Source organism: Ostrea edulis, chromosome 9 (genome assembly GCF_947568905.1).
Source record: "Ostrea edulis chromosome 9, xbOstEdul1.1, whole genome shotgun sequence".
NCBI lineage: Eukaryota > Metazoa > Mollusca > Bivalvia > Ostreida > Ostreidae > Ostrea > Ostrea edulis.
In genome coordinates this window covers 32,971,139-32,986,183 of record NC_079172.1, presented here as the reverse complement: position 1 = coordinate 32,986,183, position 15,045 = coordinate 32,971,139, and the positions used below count along the sequence as shown (strand labels likewise).

Here is a 15,045-nt window from a genome sequence, read left to right as displayed (position 1 = left end):
ATGGTATATGCTTTGAGTGTGCTGTCTATATCACCTATCATTACAATTACATAATTCACCCTATCGAAGACTCTAAGGTCTATAGCAAGATTAAATCGGATCATTTTGAGCATTCGTAAATCCTGCTTTAGTCATATTAATCAAAACAATGGAGATATCGGATATAAAATGGCTGGATTTCTTTTTATTCATGGCATGATAACACTTCTTGGGTAAGGCTTACAAAACCAATAAACAAAGAAACATGGAATAAGATGCGACTGTTTTCACTTTTAATAAAAATACGTGAATTAAGATACGATAAAATTCAATTCAAATAACGCTTATTGAACCGAATATATTAGATTTTATAAGTTTTAAAATATATGAAAACAATAAACATATGCATACATGCAAAGTTTGACAAAACTAATAACATATAGGGTAGATATAGACTGTCACCGGTATTTCAAAACGTAAAACAAGAACACAAAATTCTTCTTTTTAAAAAAACAAATCATATAAACTAGATTACGATTACATGAATTATACAATGTATTCAACAAAATACTTTCATATACTTACTCAATTAAAAGTGTAAGATTTTTCCAAAGCACAATATGATATAACTATAATCCAGATATAGTATAGAAAAATCTACACAAGTAATACTTAGTATAATAAAAATATCAAAAACCCAATTGAGTATTCTCTACTAGAATATCCATTACACCCCTGAAGAAGTGAATAAACTAGTCGAGTATACTCTACTATAATATTCATTACACCCCTGAAGAAGTGAATAAACTAGTCGAGTATACTCTACTATAATATTCATTACATCCCTGAAGAAGTGAATAAACTAGTCGAGTATACTCAATCGGTTTTGTGATTCTTGTAGCCAACTTTTTAGTCAGGCTGAGAGACGTATGTCGAGGACAAAGTTACAAGCTGCTACTTAAGATCATAGTGTCTCAAAAAGCTTTTTTCTTTTGTTTCGATGTGTATTATAGTAATATGTACAATTTAAGTGGTAAATAAAATAAAAGTGAGAGTGCGTTCTCAAGATTCAATATAAGGCACAGCATATCGAGAGAATGTCCAGTGAAAATCCGGCCCTGCCTATAGTATAGGTGGTTTTTGACATGCAAGATTCCATTCCTAGCTTGATTGTTATGTATTTTAGCAATAAGAATTATGAATGCCCCAAAAGAAGAGACTGAAGACCCAAAAATAGGGAAAACTGACATTTTTGCTTAAAGTGTTAAATCAAATGAAAGGGAGAAGTTTGCAACTCCCATAACACCCCCCAAATCCACTACTGATAAAATTACTTTCATGGAGTGCTGTATACGTGTCCAATACTAATCACAGTATTAGGATTACTTACTCTTTTAATTTCCTAGGGCCTGTGACAAGTTTCCCGGGTCTTGCCCCGACCTCAGGACAATAGAAATGACTGTTTCCATAGTAGCCATGAAATATTTGTTTTATTACCTAATCAATAGTTTCTCACGTGACTGGGAAACAATTCGTCACGTGATCGGGTAATAGTAGGTCACGAGATGAACTGTTTCACCCCTGCTCATTTTGTGTACCTTTCTCTACTGATTAAAGTTGGAAAACAGAAAAAAAATGTATTAATTTATAGAGTAGATTAGGTAATGGAATTATTTATCAATAAACATAGTACTGGAAGATCAATTAAAACAATTTAATTAGGAGAGGGTGTTCTAAGTTTTAAGAACTTGTGCTTAATCCTTTTGTTATAACATCCAGACAATAAAATATGTTCAAATCAATTAAAACAAATACACCCTGTAACTTACTTCTCACCTCATGATTTACTTTCGTTTTCCACCTGCGTTGCAATATTGCGTTTATTTGTGTAACAGAGATTAATGCACAGGAATGATAATTCGTGATTTATCATGTACAAAAATATTTCAGAGTTATTCCCCGGCCGTAGATAAAATCATGTACTTCTTTGTCCTATGCAGACAGTGATTAAAACTTATTCTACTCACCGGAGTAGGTATATACGTTTATTGTCAGCCAACAAGTTCGGGCCAATTTTTCAAATAGCAACATAGTAAAATTAAAGCCACCGTAATATATAACATGTTTAAAGTATCAAAGCCAACACCTTAATGGAGTGTAACAAGAAGGGGACAATGTACCTGACTGAGATTCGAACCCACCACCCCTCCCCATATCTCTGGACATGTGTGTACCAACGGAGCTATCTGGCAACGGCGATCGAACCCGTCTCAATGGCACAGGTGTTGAAAATCAATGTTGTGTTTAATTTTTTAAACATTAGATGGATGAATTTAAAATGCTGAGCTGAAAATTCGATATGCGGAACTTCTCCTGTCTGATATTTCCATGGATAGCCTCTTATACAGCAAATGAAGTGTTTTACATTGGTTTCCATGTCCTCTGTTTCTTCTTGTCATTCATACCACTGCTGCTGTTGTTGCTAGTGTTGCTGTTGTTGCTAGTGTTGCTGTTGTTGCTAGTGTTGCTGTTACTTCTCTTGCTGCTTCTGCTCTTTCTGTTATAGTTGTTATTCTGTTGTTGCTGTTCTTTGTCTTGTTGTTGTTGTTTGTGTTGTTGATGTTGCTCTTTCAGTTATTGTCGTTCTTTCTATTGTTGTTGCTGTTGTGGTTGTTGTAAAACCTACAAGTATGATACCATATCAAAATGCCCCAAGTCAACTCTTTCTTTTCTAATTTTTTTTATAAAAGTGAACTGTGGATTACTTACATGTCTCCGGATTGATTCCGAGAAAGAGCTGAACTTCATCAGAAAACTGAAGTACAGCAGCCTTTATATGATCGTCTTTACAGACAATACCAAACTCCGAACGTATTCGCTCCAATACACAATCTGCGGCAGCGAGGACAAAGCTGTGAAAAGAGAGGAGACGAATATCCATCATATATAAGTAACTGATACATGCATGCATGTTCTATGGAAGGTGAAGACAACGAACAGTGATCAATCTCGTAACTCCTAAAAGCAATACAAAATAGATAGTTGGGCAAACACGGACCCCTGGATATACCAGAGGTTTTATATACAGCTGTAGTATAGATCTATCCATTTTTACAGCTGTGTGTATACATTAATGCAGTTATATTCTTTGGTTTGATATGATATTGGATATAATAATTCACGGTCACAAGACCATGTGTTTAAGAATAAAAGTTTAGAGATCTAGCGAGACATTTGCATTTTCTCTACATGGAGAAAATTTCATGGAATTCGTCACTTTGAGGTGTTTTCTTTCCAGTTTAAAGTATATTTTTATCGATTTTATCCATAATATTTTAGGTATCTCTGAGTCTCAATTTCATCAATTATCTAGTTGTCTAATCTACGTGTATTTCTAGAGTTCATTTTAACATTTTCAAGTCTTCTATATCATGAATAGTTAAACTAACCTGCACTTGACGTCATCAGATGCCTGTGCTACCTCCGTCAATTTGCTCATATTCAGACAGTAATTTTCCAAAGTTTGCGAGAGATAATCTTCATCGGTACAGGGAAATACTGAAAAGAAATTCGATATTTCGAATAAATTGTGATGTTTAAGGATGATCGATATGGTCGATTATTTTACAGCCTGTAGGGGATGTACTCGGCACAGTGATAGATGTGGTTAACATCCTAAAATTCCTTGATCAACGTTATTCTTTAAACCAGTAACTGTGTTTGACACACAGATATTAACTGAAAACGAAAAAATTAAGATCACGAATAGTGATTCATCTCATAAATATCATAAAGAATGCGAAATAGAAAGTAGAACAAACACAGAGCCCTGGAAACACCGGGTTTGGAGGTTATAAAACTTTTACGATATTCATACTCAAACTCAGTCATGTTTGCTTTGAGTACGACTCTGAAGAAGCTCCAAAGCATACTCGAAAATTTTGAGCATGAACTCCATCTGAGTATGAGAATGATTTTATAAAAGTTTTATAATCTTCACTTTTGGGTATGAGTACTATTTAGATCACGGAGTTTGAGTATGAAAACGTGCTCTTAAAAGTTTTATAACTTCCAGGCCAGAGGTGGAATAAGGTCACTAGGAGGAGTATCATCCTTTTATGCTTTGAAATGTTTACAAAGGGGTATATATCTCTGTTGCAGACATGATACTAGAAAATAGATTATGTACGATAAAACATTGGTTTTTTATTTTGGTTAGATTTTATAGATTATGTACGATAAAACATTGGTTTTTTATTTTGATTTGATTTTATAGATTATGTACGATAAAACATTGGTGTTTTATTTTGGTTAGATTTTATAGATTATGTACGATAAAACATTGGTTTTTTATTTTGATTTGATTTTATAGATTATGTACGATAAAACATTGGTTTTTTATTTTGGTTAGATTTTATAGATTATGTACGATAAAACATTGGGTTTTTTTTATTTTGGTTGGATTTTATAGATTATGTACGATAAAACATTGGTTTTTTATTTTGGTTAGATTTTATAGATTATGTCTTTAAGCATCATCTAACAAAGACTGTTAAATTTACCCAAAAATGTGTCCTTATTTCACTTTATTCGTAGACTTAAGTTCTAACTCAAATTGGTTTTAATGCAACATTCATGTAGCAATATTTTATATAGGATACAAACATTAAAACTTAATTAAAATGACTGATTTCATAGAATTTCTATCTGTCTTAAAATCTAATTGGATAAGAAGACTCATTACTCAAAATCAAAATGGATTACTATACTTACATCTGAGATAAGAACAAAAGAAAATATCTGTCACACCTTCCAAAAAAATTGTGAAACTAGTTTCCTGTTACATTTTGCAATCTAATAATACTACAGATACACATTGCCCACCTTGTTTGGTATTATTGCTTCCGCTGTCTGTTGAATTCATCAAAGGCATTGGGCTTGTCAATTCCGATGAAGAATTACCGGCAGAGATTGTAGTATTGAATTTGTCTGCCCACATGGTCACTGTTGATGGACCTGGTGGGTTTGCTGTGGAAGTTTCGTTTGCAATCATATCTGTATGTGTTGTTGTTAACGGCGATATTGCCGAAAAAATTCTGCTTGTTGTTATATTTGACGGATTTGATGTGGTTGATAATGCTGTGAAATTTTTATTGGTTGTCATATTTGGTAGATAAGTTGTTGAAGTTTTGTTTGCTGTCATATTGGACGGATGCGATGTCGTTGATGGTGGTGTTACCATCGTAGTTCTGTTTGCTGTCATATTGGACGGATGCGATGTCGTTGACAGTGGTGTTGCCGTCGTTGTTTTGTTTGCTGTCATATTGGAGGGATGCGATGTCGTTGATGGTGGTGTTGCCGTCGTTGTTTTGTTTGTTGTCATATTGGACGGATGCGATGTCGTTGATGGTGGTGTTGCCGTCGTAGTTTTGTTTGCTGTCACATTGGACGGATGCGATGTCGATGATGGTGGTGTTGCCGTCGTAGTTTTGTTTGCTGTCATATTGGACGGATGCGATGTCGATGATGGTGGTGTTGCCGTCGTAGTTTTGTTTGCTGTCATATTGGACGGATGCGATGTCGTTGATGGTGGTATTGCCGTCGTTGTTTTGTTTGCTGTCGTATTGGACGGATGCGATGTCGTTGATGGTGGTGTTGCCGTCATTGTTTTGTTTGCTGTCATATTGGACGGATGCGATGTTGTTGATGGTGGTGTTGCCGTCGTAGTTTTGTTTGCTGTCATATTGGACGGATGCGATGTCGTTGATGGTGGTGTTGCCGTCGTTGTTTTGTTTGCTGTCGTATTGGACGGATGCGATGTTGATGGTGGTGTTGCCGTCGTTGTTTTGTTTGCTGTCATATTGGAGGGATGCGATGTCGTTGATGGTGGTGTTGCCGTCGTAGTTTTGTTTGCTGTCATATTGGAGGGATGCGATGTCGTTGATGGTGGTGTTGCCGTCGTTGTTTTGTTTGCTGTCATATTGGACGGATGCGATGTCGCTGATGGTGGTGTTGCCGTCGTTGTTTTGTTTTCTGTCATATTGGACGGATGCGATGTTGATGGTGGTGTTGCCGTCGTTGTTTTGTTTGCTGTCATATTGGACGGATGCGATGTTGATGGTGGTGTTGCCGTCGTAGTTTTGTTTGCTGTCATATTCGAGGGATGCGATGTCGTTGATGGTGGTGTTGCCGTCGTAGTTTTGTTTGCTGTCATATTGGACGGATGCGATGTCGTTAGCAGTGACTTTGTTGTGGAAATTATACTTGATGGATTTGTTGGAGGTGAGGCAGAGGTCACTGACTCTGCAGCAAAGCAAATAACATCGTAAGTAATGGAATAATTGGTTTGCTTTTGATGTTGTTATGGTTACTACTCGTTATAATAGTTTCCAGTTGTCGTAATTAAAAATGGAGGTCAACAGGTCTAATTGAACTACATGTATATTAGAATTTGGTTTATGAATATTTTAACCTCTATCTTTACATTTATCTAACATAAACAATACTATTATCAAATACAATATATAAATTCGCATATACCTCTGTCGACGTGGATGCTGGTTGTATTAACACCTGCCAACAATGGTTGTTTACCACTGTTCCTTGCATTCTGGGAGGCTGCTGATAGAACATCGCGAACAATAGCGGGCGTGACAGTATTATTCGCTCCGTTAGATTGATACTGTGAGCTTTTCATATTAATCCTGATGTCAAATACCACGCTTCCGGGTCTTTAGAATACAAATAGAAGATATAATGATTACTTTCAAGAGATGTAAGAAATGTTATCGTACGGTGCATAAATGTTTTCTATAATTTGTCATTAAATGTAAAGCAAAAGGAGTGTTGAATGCAAGTGCGACTCCACCAAGGGAGACCAATGACAAACAGAAGGACAGACAACAAAGTTATACATATTTACGTCATATAGTCTGCGCAAAACCACTCGATTAGAACTTAATCGTGATAAGTATAAGGAATGACCATAAATATCTTATGATGTTAAACAATATGTCATACCTGAGTATATATTTTTAGTTTTTACCTAATTGAAAGAATCGTTATATGGCTGAATGCGGGACCTAAAACACTGTTTTGTATTCCGTCTTCTACCTACAATAGAAGTACGAGGAATGTATAATCTTCAAAATCATTCCTTATATCAGAGACTTCATATATACATGTAACAGAGATGAACAACTCCCCGTAGCCTAATATTATCTCGCTGCTCGAGGTTCTTCAGTAAACAATGAACTCTCTGAACTAAATCACGTATATTAATTTAACAGTAAAGACCTTGTTAGATATGTTATAAAGACAAATCTAATTCAATTCATACATATTTGTAATTATTTGTTTGTAAATTCTTTTATATTTACTTGTGTTTACGTGACGTCAGACGTCTTTATTAGCGAAGTTACGCGACGTCGAACGCGCGTATGTATATTGTGGCGTAAAATAAAAAAGTTTAGACACACTATATTTTGGTAAGCATTTATCATTCGGTAGTTTACAATTCAATTAATGCAAAGAATTATTAAACATATACATAATGCACTTACCTTTATTTCAGTAATTTAACGTTATAACGTTTGTCAATACAACCTCGCATTGGGTCAAATGCTGTCTGACGTGTTTCATACCGATTGTTAGACCGTTCTTAGCACACTAATTTTGACTACGGATGACTCCGTTTACCTGATCAGGATATAGGGTTCACGGCGGGTGTGACCGGTCGACAGGGGATGCTTGCTCCTCCTGGGCACCTGATCCCACCGCTGGTGTGTTCAGGGGTCCGTGTTTGCCCAACTATCTATATTGTATTGCTTATGGAGTTGTGAGATGGATCACTGTTCGTTATCTTCACCTTTCATACTAGTATCAATGATTGTATCAATGGTTGTCCGTATTCTTACGCAAGATTGTACCTGGTTTAAAATTTTATTCTAATGATGTGTAATCATATTATATTGATATAGTATTGTTTGTTTATTCTCTCTTACAGAGAATCGTTTCACATTACTACAGAAAAAGAAAATAAATATGGAATGCATTTTCGTACATATCTCTGTAACATCGAACGAGCAGACGACAACACACCTTTTACATCATGTCAACAAAACATTTTGAATATGGTATTTTTTTCAGATAAATCACTTCAAAGTTAATGAAGCTGTAGTTTCAAAAGACGACACATGACCCAAGGTCAGCCAAATCGCCGAAATTTCGGTAAATGTTTACCACTACTACTGTATTTTTTGTATCATCAAATTATTTCAAAACTTTCAAGTTTGATTCCAATTGATTATAAGAATGAATTAATTTACTTCAATTGATTTATAAACAATAAATAAAAATTAAGAATTCAGAAGTGAGGCCATCATACATTTTAAGTGGTAAACGCGCCGGAGGAGTTGCTTTTCTACGTTATATATATATGCTTATATACATGTATATTTTATTAATTATTACATACATCAACATTCTGTACATCCTTATTATCAATTTATATATATATATATATATATATATATATATATATATATATATATAAATATATATATATAGGTAAAACTAAAAAAGATACACGAAGACGTTTAGTAAAGCTTTAGCGTTTTCATTTCAAATCTTCAGAAATTTCTTCGTGTATCTTTTTATTTTTACCTAACTTTTACCGATCATTGCGAAAAGTAATTATTATCTATCTATCTATCTATCTATATACATCTTTGTCATCCTTAATTAACAAAATGTTCTTTATGAGCCATTACATATTTCAAAAGCTGAAGATTTCAGATCTTTCCTATGCTAACCTGGTTAGTGAAGTTCCCGACAAGTTCCATGTAAACCACACTGTTACTGTTGCGATAATCCTCACTCCAGGTAATGGAAGTTACCGTCATCGAAGCGACGAATGCAACACCTGGGGAAAAAACGTTCATGTATAGAATTGTTGTAAAACATCCGATATTTCCATTTCAAAAATGGGTCTACATTCTAAATTGCCTTAAGTAATCGTTCGATTGTATATTTATTTATCTGAACGAAGGGCGGTGATGAGTTCGAAGCATAAGCCTCCACACTTCGTCCAAATAAATACATCGAAACAAATATTCCTTAACTTACTTGTATCATGACGAAATAGAAAAAAAAAAAATTTCTATCATGTGACCAGTGATCGTTGCGCGACGTTTATTGCCCCTAATGAAAAATCTATTTTTTGTCAGGTGGCCACGTTAGTACACATTAGCATACGACACCTGAATCTAGCAATGAGGCTATGCGAGAACAAGTTTCCAAGAATTAACGTGGGGGAATTGTAAATATATGAACTTTTTATCATCCATAAAACACCTCATGTTAACGCACATGTGTGATGAAATTGAAGTGAACTTTTGGTGAAGTTGATTTCAATGATCTTTCGGACATCTTGGATTTTGACTAATAATACCGAACTTGTTCAAGCACACGAGGAGGCACATTTCTGTTTGAAGTTGAATATTTTGTGTTTTGTTAATATCCGATATGTCCGGAATATCATTTAAATCAATTTCATCAAAGTTGTGGATCATTTCAATTTCATCGTACACGTGCATTAGGAAAGTTTTCCTCCGAGCTGATAAAAAGTTAAAGATCATGTAAATTCCTCACGTTCATGTTCGGGAACTCGTAAAATGCTTCATTTGAAATTCTATCATTTCTAACTGTAAGTGAATTTTTTTTCAAATTGAAATTTCACTTTGTATAAGATATTGTAAAACCGTGTCATGTGACTGCTTGTTCTGCCCCTTTAGTGTATATTTAGTTATTGTTGAAAAGGACAACCATGACAAAAGTTTGCATACTACACACCGTCATCAGTGTTATTTTTGATAACTGCTGAAGTTGTTATTGGTGTTGAAGTAGTCAAAGCTGAAGTTGTAGTACTTAATTTATCTGTCCACAGAGTCGTCGATGATGGATATGCTGTTGGTGTTCTTGTCATTAGTGATCCCGTCGTGCTCCAAGAAGACGTGGACATTGATTTGGATGCGTTAAACGTAGTGGGGGATTTCGTCGTGTTAGTCACTGGGGGCGTTTCGGTTGTGTTTGTGGGGTAAGTTGTCGTAGATATATTCCTTTTGGTAGTTGTCAGTGATATCATTGTTGTTGATGGTGTTGCTGTATCTTTTTTAGTTGTCGATACAGCTGACGTTAAGGAACTGAATGATGTGGAGGGTTTGGTCTTTGTTGATGTTGCAGAGGAAGATGTTTTTAAAGATGTTGTGGTAGGTTGAGTCATTGATGTAAATGTTGGAATTGGAGTTGTTGTTCTTGAAGTTGAATATTGATCCAGTGTTGTTGATGAAGGGTCCGGTGCAGCTGTAGACGAAGATTGAGTTGTTGCTTTTGTTGTTATATCTTTTTGAGTGGTGACATCTGTTGATGTCGGGGATGTTTGTGATAATGAGATCTGGATGCTTTCGGTGTCAACATCCGCCAATAGAGGTAGAAGTCCATTGGATTTCGCAGTTGCAATGGCGGTATTTAGATCAGACTGTATTGTAGAAGATAGGGAAGGCTTCCTTAGATGAATTGCAAAATCAACAACGACACTTCCTTTCCTGAAATTAATTGCGTATCTTATATATCTATCCTGGTTTGAGAATCAACTGATATAAAAGTGTCTATAATGTATGCCGTTTACAGATAATTAGATATCTAGTACAGGTTAATCCTCTTTAATTTTTCACTTACTCAACAATTTTATGTTACCTTTCCCATACCATTGAAGTTTTCAATAAAAGAAACTTAAGTGCATTTCTTTCTATCTATTTTTGTTTGTTTGTTAATGTTGCAGTCAGCATATCTTAAGAAACTGCCTGTTCTGCACACAATCTTTACAACTAATATTTACAACTTGTATCTAATTAGTACGTTGCAAATCACGAATGGACAGCTGGATTATAAGAATTAGAATATCCTCTATGTTCTATTCTTAATCAATGTCATCAAAGATGAAAGAAAAGAAATGTGCTTTTACCTTATGTTTATTATAGATATGTCCTTGACATTTGGACCAGTCTCCGTGTCATTTAGACCTTGTAAGATCTGGAAAAAAACAAATATTTCATTTTCATAATAATTCCTCTCGTTGTGTTCATTATAGATAATCTGATAATTTCATGAACGACAATCTTTACCTGTACTGTCAGGTTGTCTGATAAATTCTTATATACATCACTATTCCGGTCAAGGTATTCATTTGTCCATGTTTGATTTGAGAGTCTGAACGTAACGTCAAAAACAAAAGCTTTCGAAAGAAAACAGCAGCTCAATATATATTACATACATGTACATACAGTTTAAGATTTAATACAAAATTATAGATAGCAATGCTAGAGAAAACTGAAATTTACATGATTGGATACAAATTAAAGAACGCAAACAATAGTAAATATTGGGTGAAAACGATACCAGAATGGTGAAAACGAGACCAGAATGGTAAAAACGAGACAAGAATGGTGAAAACGAAACCAGAACGACACCAACAAACCATGTATCTCTTACCTTGCTCATCTTTAAATGTTGTTGATGGTGCCACTGTGGGCGTTGTAGTTAAAATATTTGAAATCGATGAAACTGACGATGTTGTAGCTGATGACGAGAGTTCGGAGGTCATTGATAAAGTTGTTGACACTGGCGATTCTAAAGATGTCGTTGTTGCAGGAACTGTTGGTGCTAAATAAATCAGATGAAACACCACTTTTGTTACAATGTATTTTTCATATCATATATTGCTTTCGTTTATGATTTTTCTTGTTTCTTGCTATTGTATGATTTGTGCTTTGAAATTTTATGAACTATACGAAATATGTCTTATATTTGTGATTATTTCAACGGAAAGGTACCATTTCACTTTACTTATTTTTTGATGTCATTTATTTTCATTCACACATTTTGTGTCAGTCTAAAGTACATTTTTGTTAGAATATGCATGGAAATAAAAAGACATTTCAAATATCTTATTGACCTGATTTTTAACCATGCGTTGTAGGCAGACATTCATATATCTATAGAGTGACCACGTGTACGTTATCTTACCCGTCATTTGCGTGCTGCGTTCCACGGGTCTCGGTCGCGGCGCTGAATAAAATTATGCAGTGTTTAAAACCGAATAAGTCAAGTTGTATGATTCAAAATCTACGTTTTTCTAATTCTATTTTCAGGGTTTTAACAATACAAATTATGATATTTGACATTAAGTTTAACATTGACTGACTTACTTGGCTGTACATTGTAATTGTCATCTGAAAGAAGCGAGAAATCAATGAGAAGTTAAGTTATGAAAGCGTGATTTCAAAATTAATCATACTTTATCGATAATTCAGGAAGATGTACCTGCAAATTTGACTATCAAGAAAATCGCTAATCCTGCCGAGGCCAAGATAAAAATGACTACTGCAAAGTTGAACTTCGTGCATCGTCTTTTGCGCGCTGTGAAAACTTCTCCATCTAGAGAAAGATGAATGAGAAGCAATAACAATATCGCCTTACAAGTTAAAATACTTGATATGCAATTGACATGTTTTCATCTCTTTATCTATTTATAACGTGAGCACATGTTCTTTAGTTGCTAAGGAAAGTCACACTAATTAAAATCTTGTTTTGAAATTTAAAATCATTTTTGTCTACATTTGTTTTATTTAATCTAATGTTCGAAAATAAATTAAACATCTGTGATATGAAGTAACATACACGATGTATGTGTCATTCTACCAAAAATGCTATAATCTGTGAATTGATTTACGCCAAGCTCTTTATGTTCAGGATGTAGACAGCCTCGTAAATGGATATTAATACACCATTATATCTCAAAAACGTACCTTCTGTTCTCCATTTGCTTTCTAGTTCTTCTATGTCGTCGAAATATCTGTCATAGGAAGGATTTGTATAGGAGTGATCAACACCGTTCTCTTGGTTGGCGTCATTGATCTGGATTATGCATAAATGACAATAAATATTTTCATTTATTGTAATACGAATAAAAGGCTTGCTTACTGGAGCATAATTAGTAATGTTATATCGCCGCCATGGCCGCTGCAGTATATGTAACATATCAAAAGTTGTGTACATTCTCATATATATCTTGTTACATATGAAATCGCTCTTTGCCTTAACGAAAAAAAATTTTACGCTAATTTTAAAGTTTTTCTAATCTCCTTTCGGTTTAAATGATATACATCCGCAAACTAGATGTTTCCATCTTATTTTCACAGAATACAAGAACCCTTTTGCGTTAAACAAGTAAGCACTATGGGTTACTACCACGCCTTAATCGATCTGAGTGTTCATAGTATTGAAACTATATTGCTTTGAATATCATTGTTGTCTGGTTTTATCTATTCAATTCTATTGCAACAATTAAAGATAATTCTTGCAATGTAAGAATGCAAATTACAGAATTATAACACAATACATGTGCAGGACTTACCGACGAATATCGTTCTAGTCTCGCCATTTTCAGTTCCACATTCCGTGAAATCTATGAACTGTATATCGTGAGATTCCTTCCTTGATATGGGTTTAAGAATCGAAAACTTCAAGAACAAGCATGAATGATCGTAAACCGTAATACAAGAATCACTCAACCAGCCAACCCCAAAGGGCTTTAAATCTCGCACATTGAACAAATGCATAATAGCTGATACTTATTCTCAAAATGTTGTTCCCATTACTCATTGAAGACTTTTACAGCTGTTTTTTTTTCAAATTCAGAACTTCATAAGGACGGTGTATATCATATTTCATATCCATTTCATGAAACTTTATTTTCCTGTGATCAGGCATTATGTAACCTTAAAAGGAGTGACATCTAGCATTATTTTCTCACACATATACACAAATAAAACAGTTATCATATATTTCAAACAGCTAACAAGAAACAGTTTTCTTTTTCCTATAATTTTTTTTCCAAATGTACATGTAGAAAGGATAAAATAATTCTTCGCTCCATAATGGTGTTGTCTTGAAGAGTTTGATAATAGACTGCTTTCACTCCTTATATTTTTCCAACATTTTACATATTGATCAATTCTATTAGCGACTTTCTATAAAGGTAGATTGCTCAAAAACTTTATGTCAAAACGCAGTGCCTCATCATTAGGTTTTTTGTGTTTTTTTTGGAACGGTCTGCCTTTAAATTTGGAAAGAAATTTGGAATTCTGTTTCTGTGGGGATTACCTTTCTAACAAGATCGGTTACCTATACAGGGATACCGGGGATCAAATGTACATCTGGAAACCGTAAACCAAATGAAATGAAAACTTATGTCAATTTCATAAATGGTTACATTATGCCGACCTTGTACCACCTTGTCTTAATAAAAGGTGAGGATAACGAACAGTCTTACAACTCCTTAACAATATAAGCAATACAAAATGGATAGTTGGGTAAACACAGACCCCTGGACACACCAGAGGTGGGATGAAAACCCTTCTGAATTTATATTTTCAAACTTTACATGAACCTCAAAAATGGCCACTGAAAAACAAATGTAAATGTAGACTAGTGTTTAATGCAATAACATGTCTCCTCGCTCCCATCCCCACTTGTATCGTTCCCCGAAATACATCTTGCCAATCTGACTTAAAATTGAGCAAAAACTGCAATCATAAACATGCATATGAAATAGCTTAATATATGTTACACCTCAGAAAATATATATTCCTCCGCCGGGGAGGAGGGGGAGAGACTGTTTTCATGCGCATAATCCAAACACGAAAACGCTTTAGCGACCTACGTCAACCTCTACCCAAAGCTGTCGTATATACTCATATAGTCCACTTTTCACGGTTTATAAAAAACACTAAGAACTAGTTTATGAAATATCAAGAAATTGTAGGGCAATTAACTTATTGCAGTTTTTATTTCCCATTGCAATGCTTATCTACCTATATAGTGCAGTCAAACAATACCCGCGTTTCTACACAATTCAATACTTTTTGCGTCACCGAAAGACTTCATGTTTGCTTAGCATTGATTATTTACGTATATTTTTGGAACTGAAGTCGAAACCATATTTTA

The 15,045-nt window shown here is 34.6% G+C and overlaps 1 protein-coding gene across 1 annotated transcript; it reads right to left on the bottom strand.

The window, feature by feature from the left end:
* Positions 1-155: 155 nt before the first annotated feature.
* LOC125659352 (mucin-2-like) lies at positions 156-13,601 on the bottom strand. Its single transcript, XM_048891008.2, has 16 exons — positions 13,454-13,601; positions 12,846-12,954; positions 12,361-12,474; positions 12,246-12,269; positions 12,064-12,105; positions 11,530-11,700; positions 11,163-11,272; positions 11,003-11,070; positions 9,832-10,583; positions 8,793-8,902; positions 7,025-7,092; positions 6,520-6,710; positions 4,864-6,282; positions 3,429-3,537; positions 2,749-2,891; positions 156-2,661 (listed from the first exon to the last, which is right to left on the bottom strand). The coding sequence occupies exons 1-16, from the start codon at positions 13,478-13,480 to the stop codon at positions 2,549-2,551; spliced, it is 3,570 nt and encodes a 1,189-aa protein (XP_048746965.2). The 5' UTR covers positions 13,481-13,601; the 3' UTR covers positions 156-2,548.
* Between the last annotated feature and the right edge of the window lie 1,444 nt (positions 13,602-15,045).

Coding starts and splice junctions, on each gene's coding strand:
- LOC125659352 (XM_048891008.2), bottom strand. CDS start 13,480: ATGGCGAGACTAGAACGATATTCGTCG. Junction 12,955..13,453: donor GACTAGAACGATATTCGTCG/GTAAGTCCTGCA, acceptor TGCATAATCCAG/ATCAATGACGCCAACCAAGA. Junction 12,270..12,360: donor CTTGATAGTCAAATTTGCAG/GTACATCTTCCT, acceptor CGCTTCTTTCAG/ATGACAATTACAATGTACAG.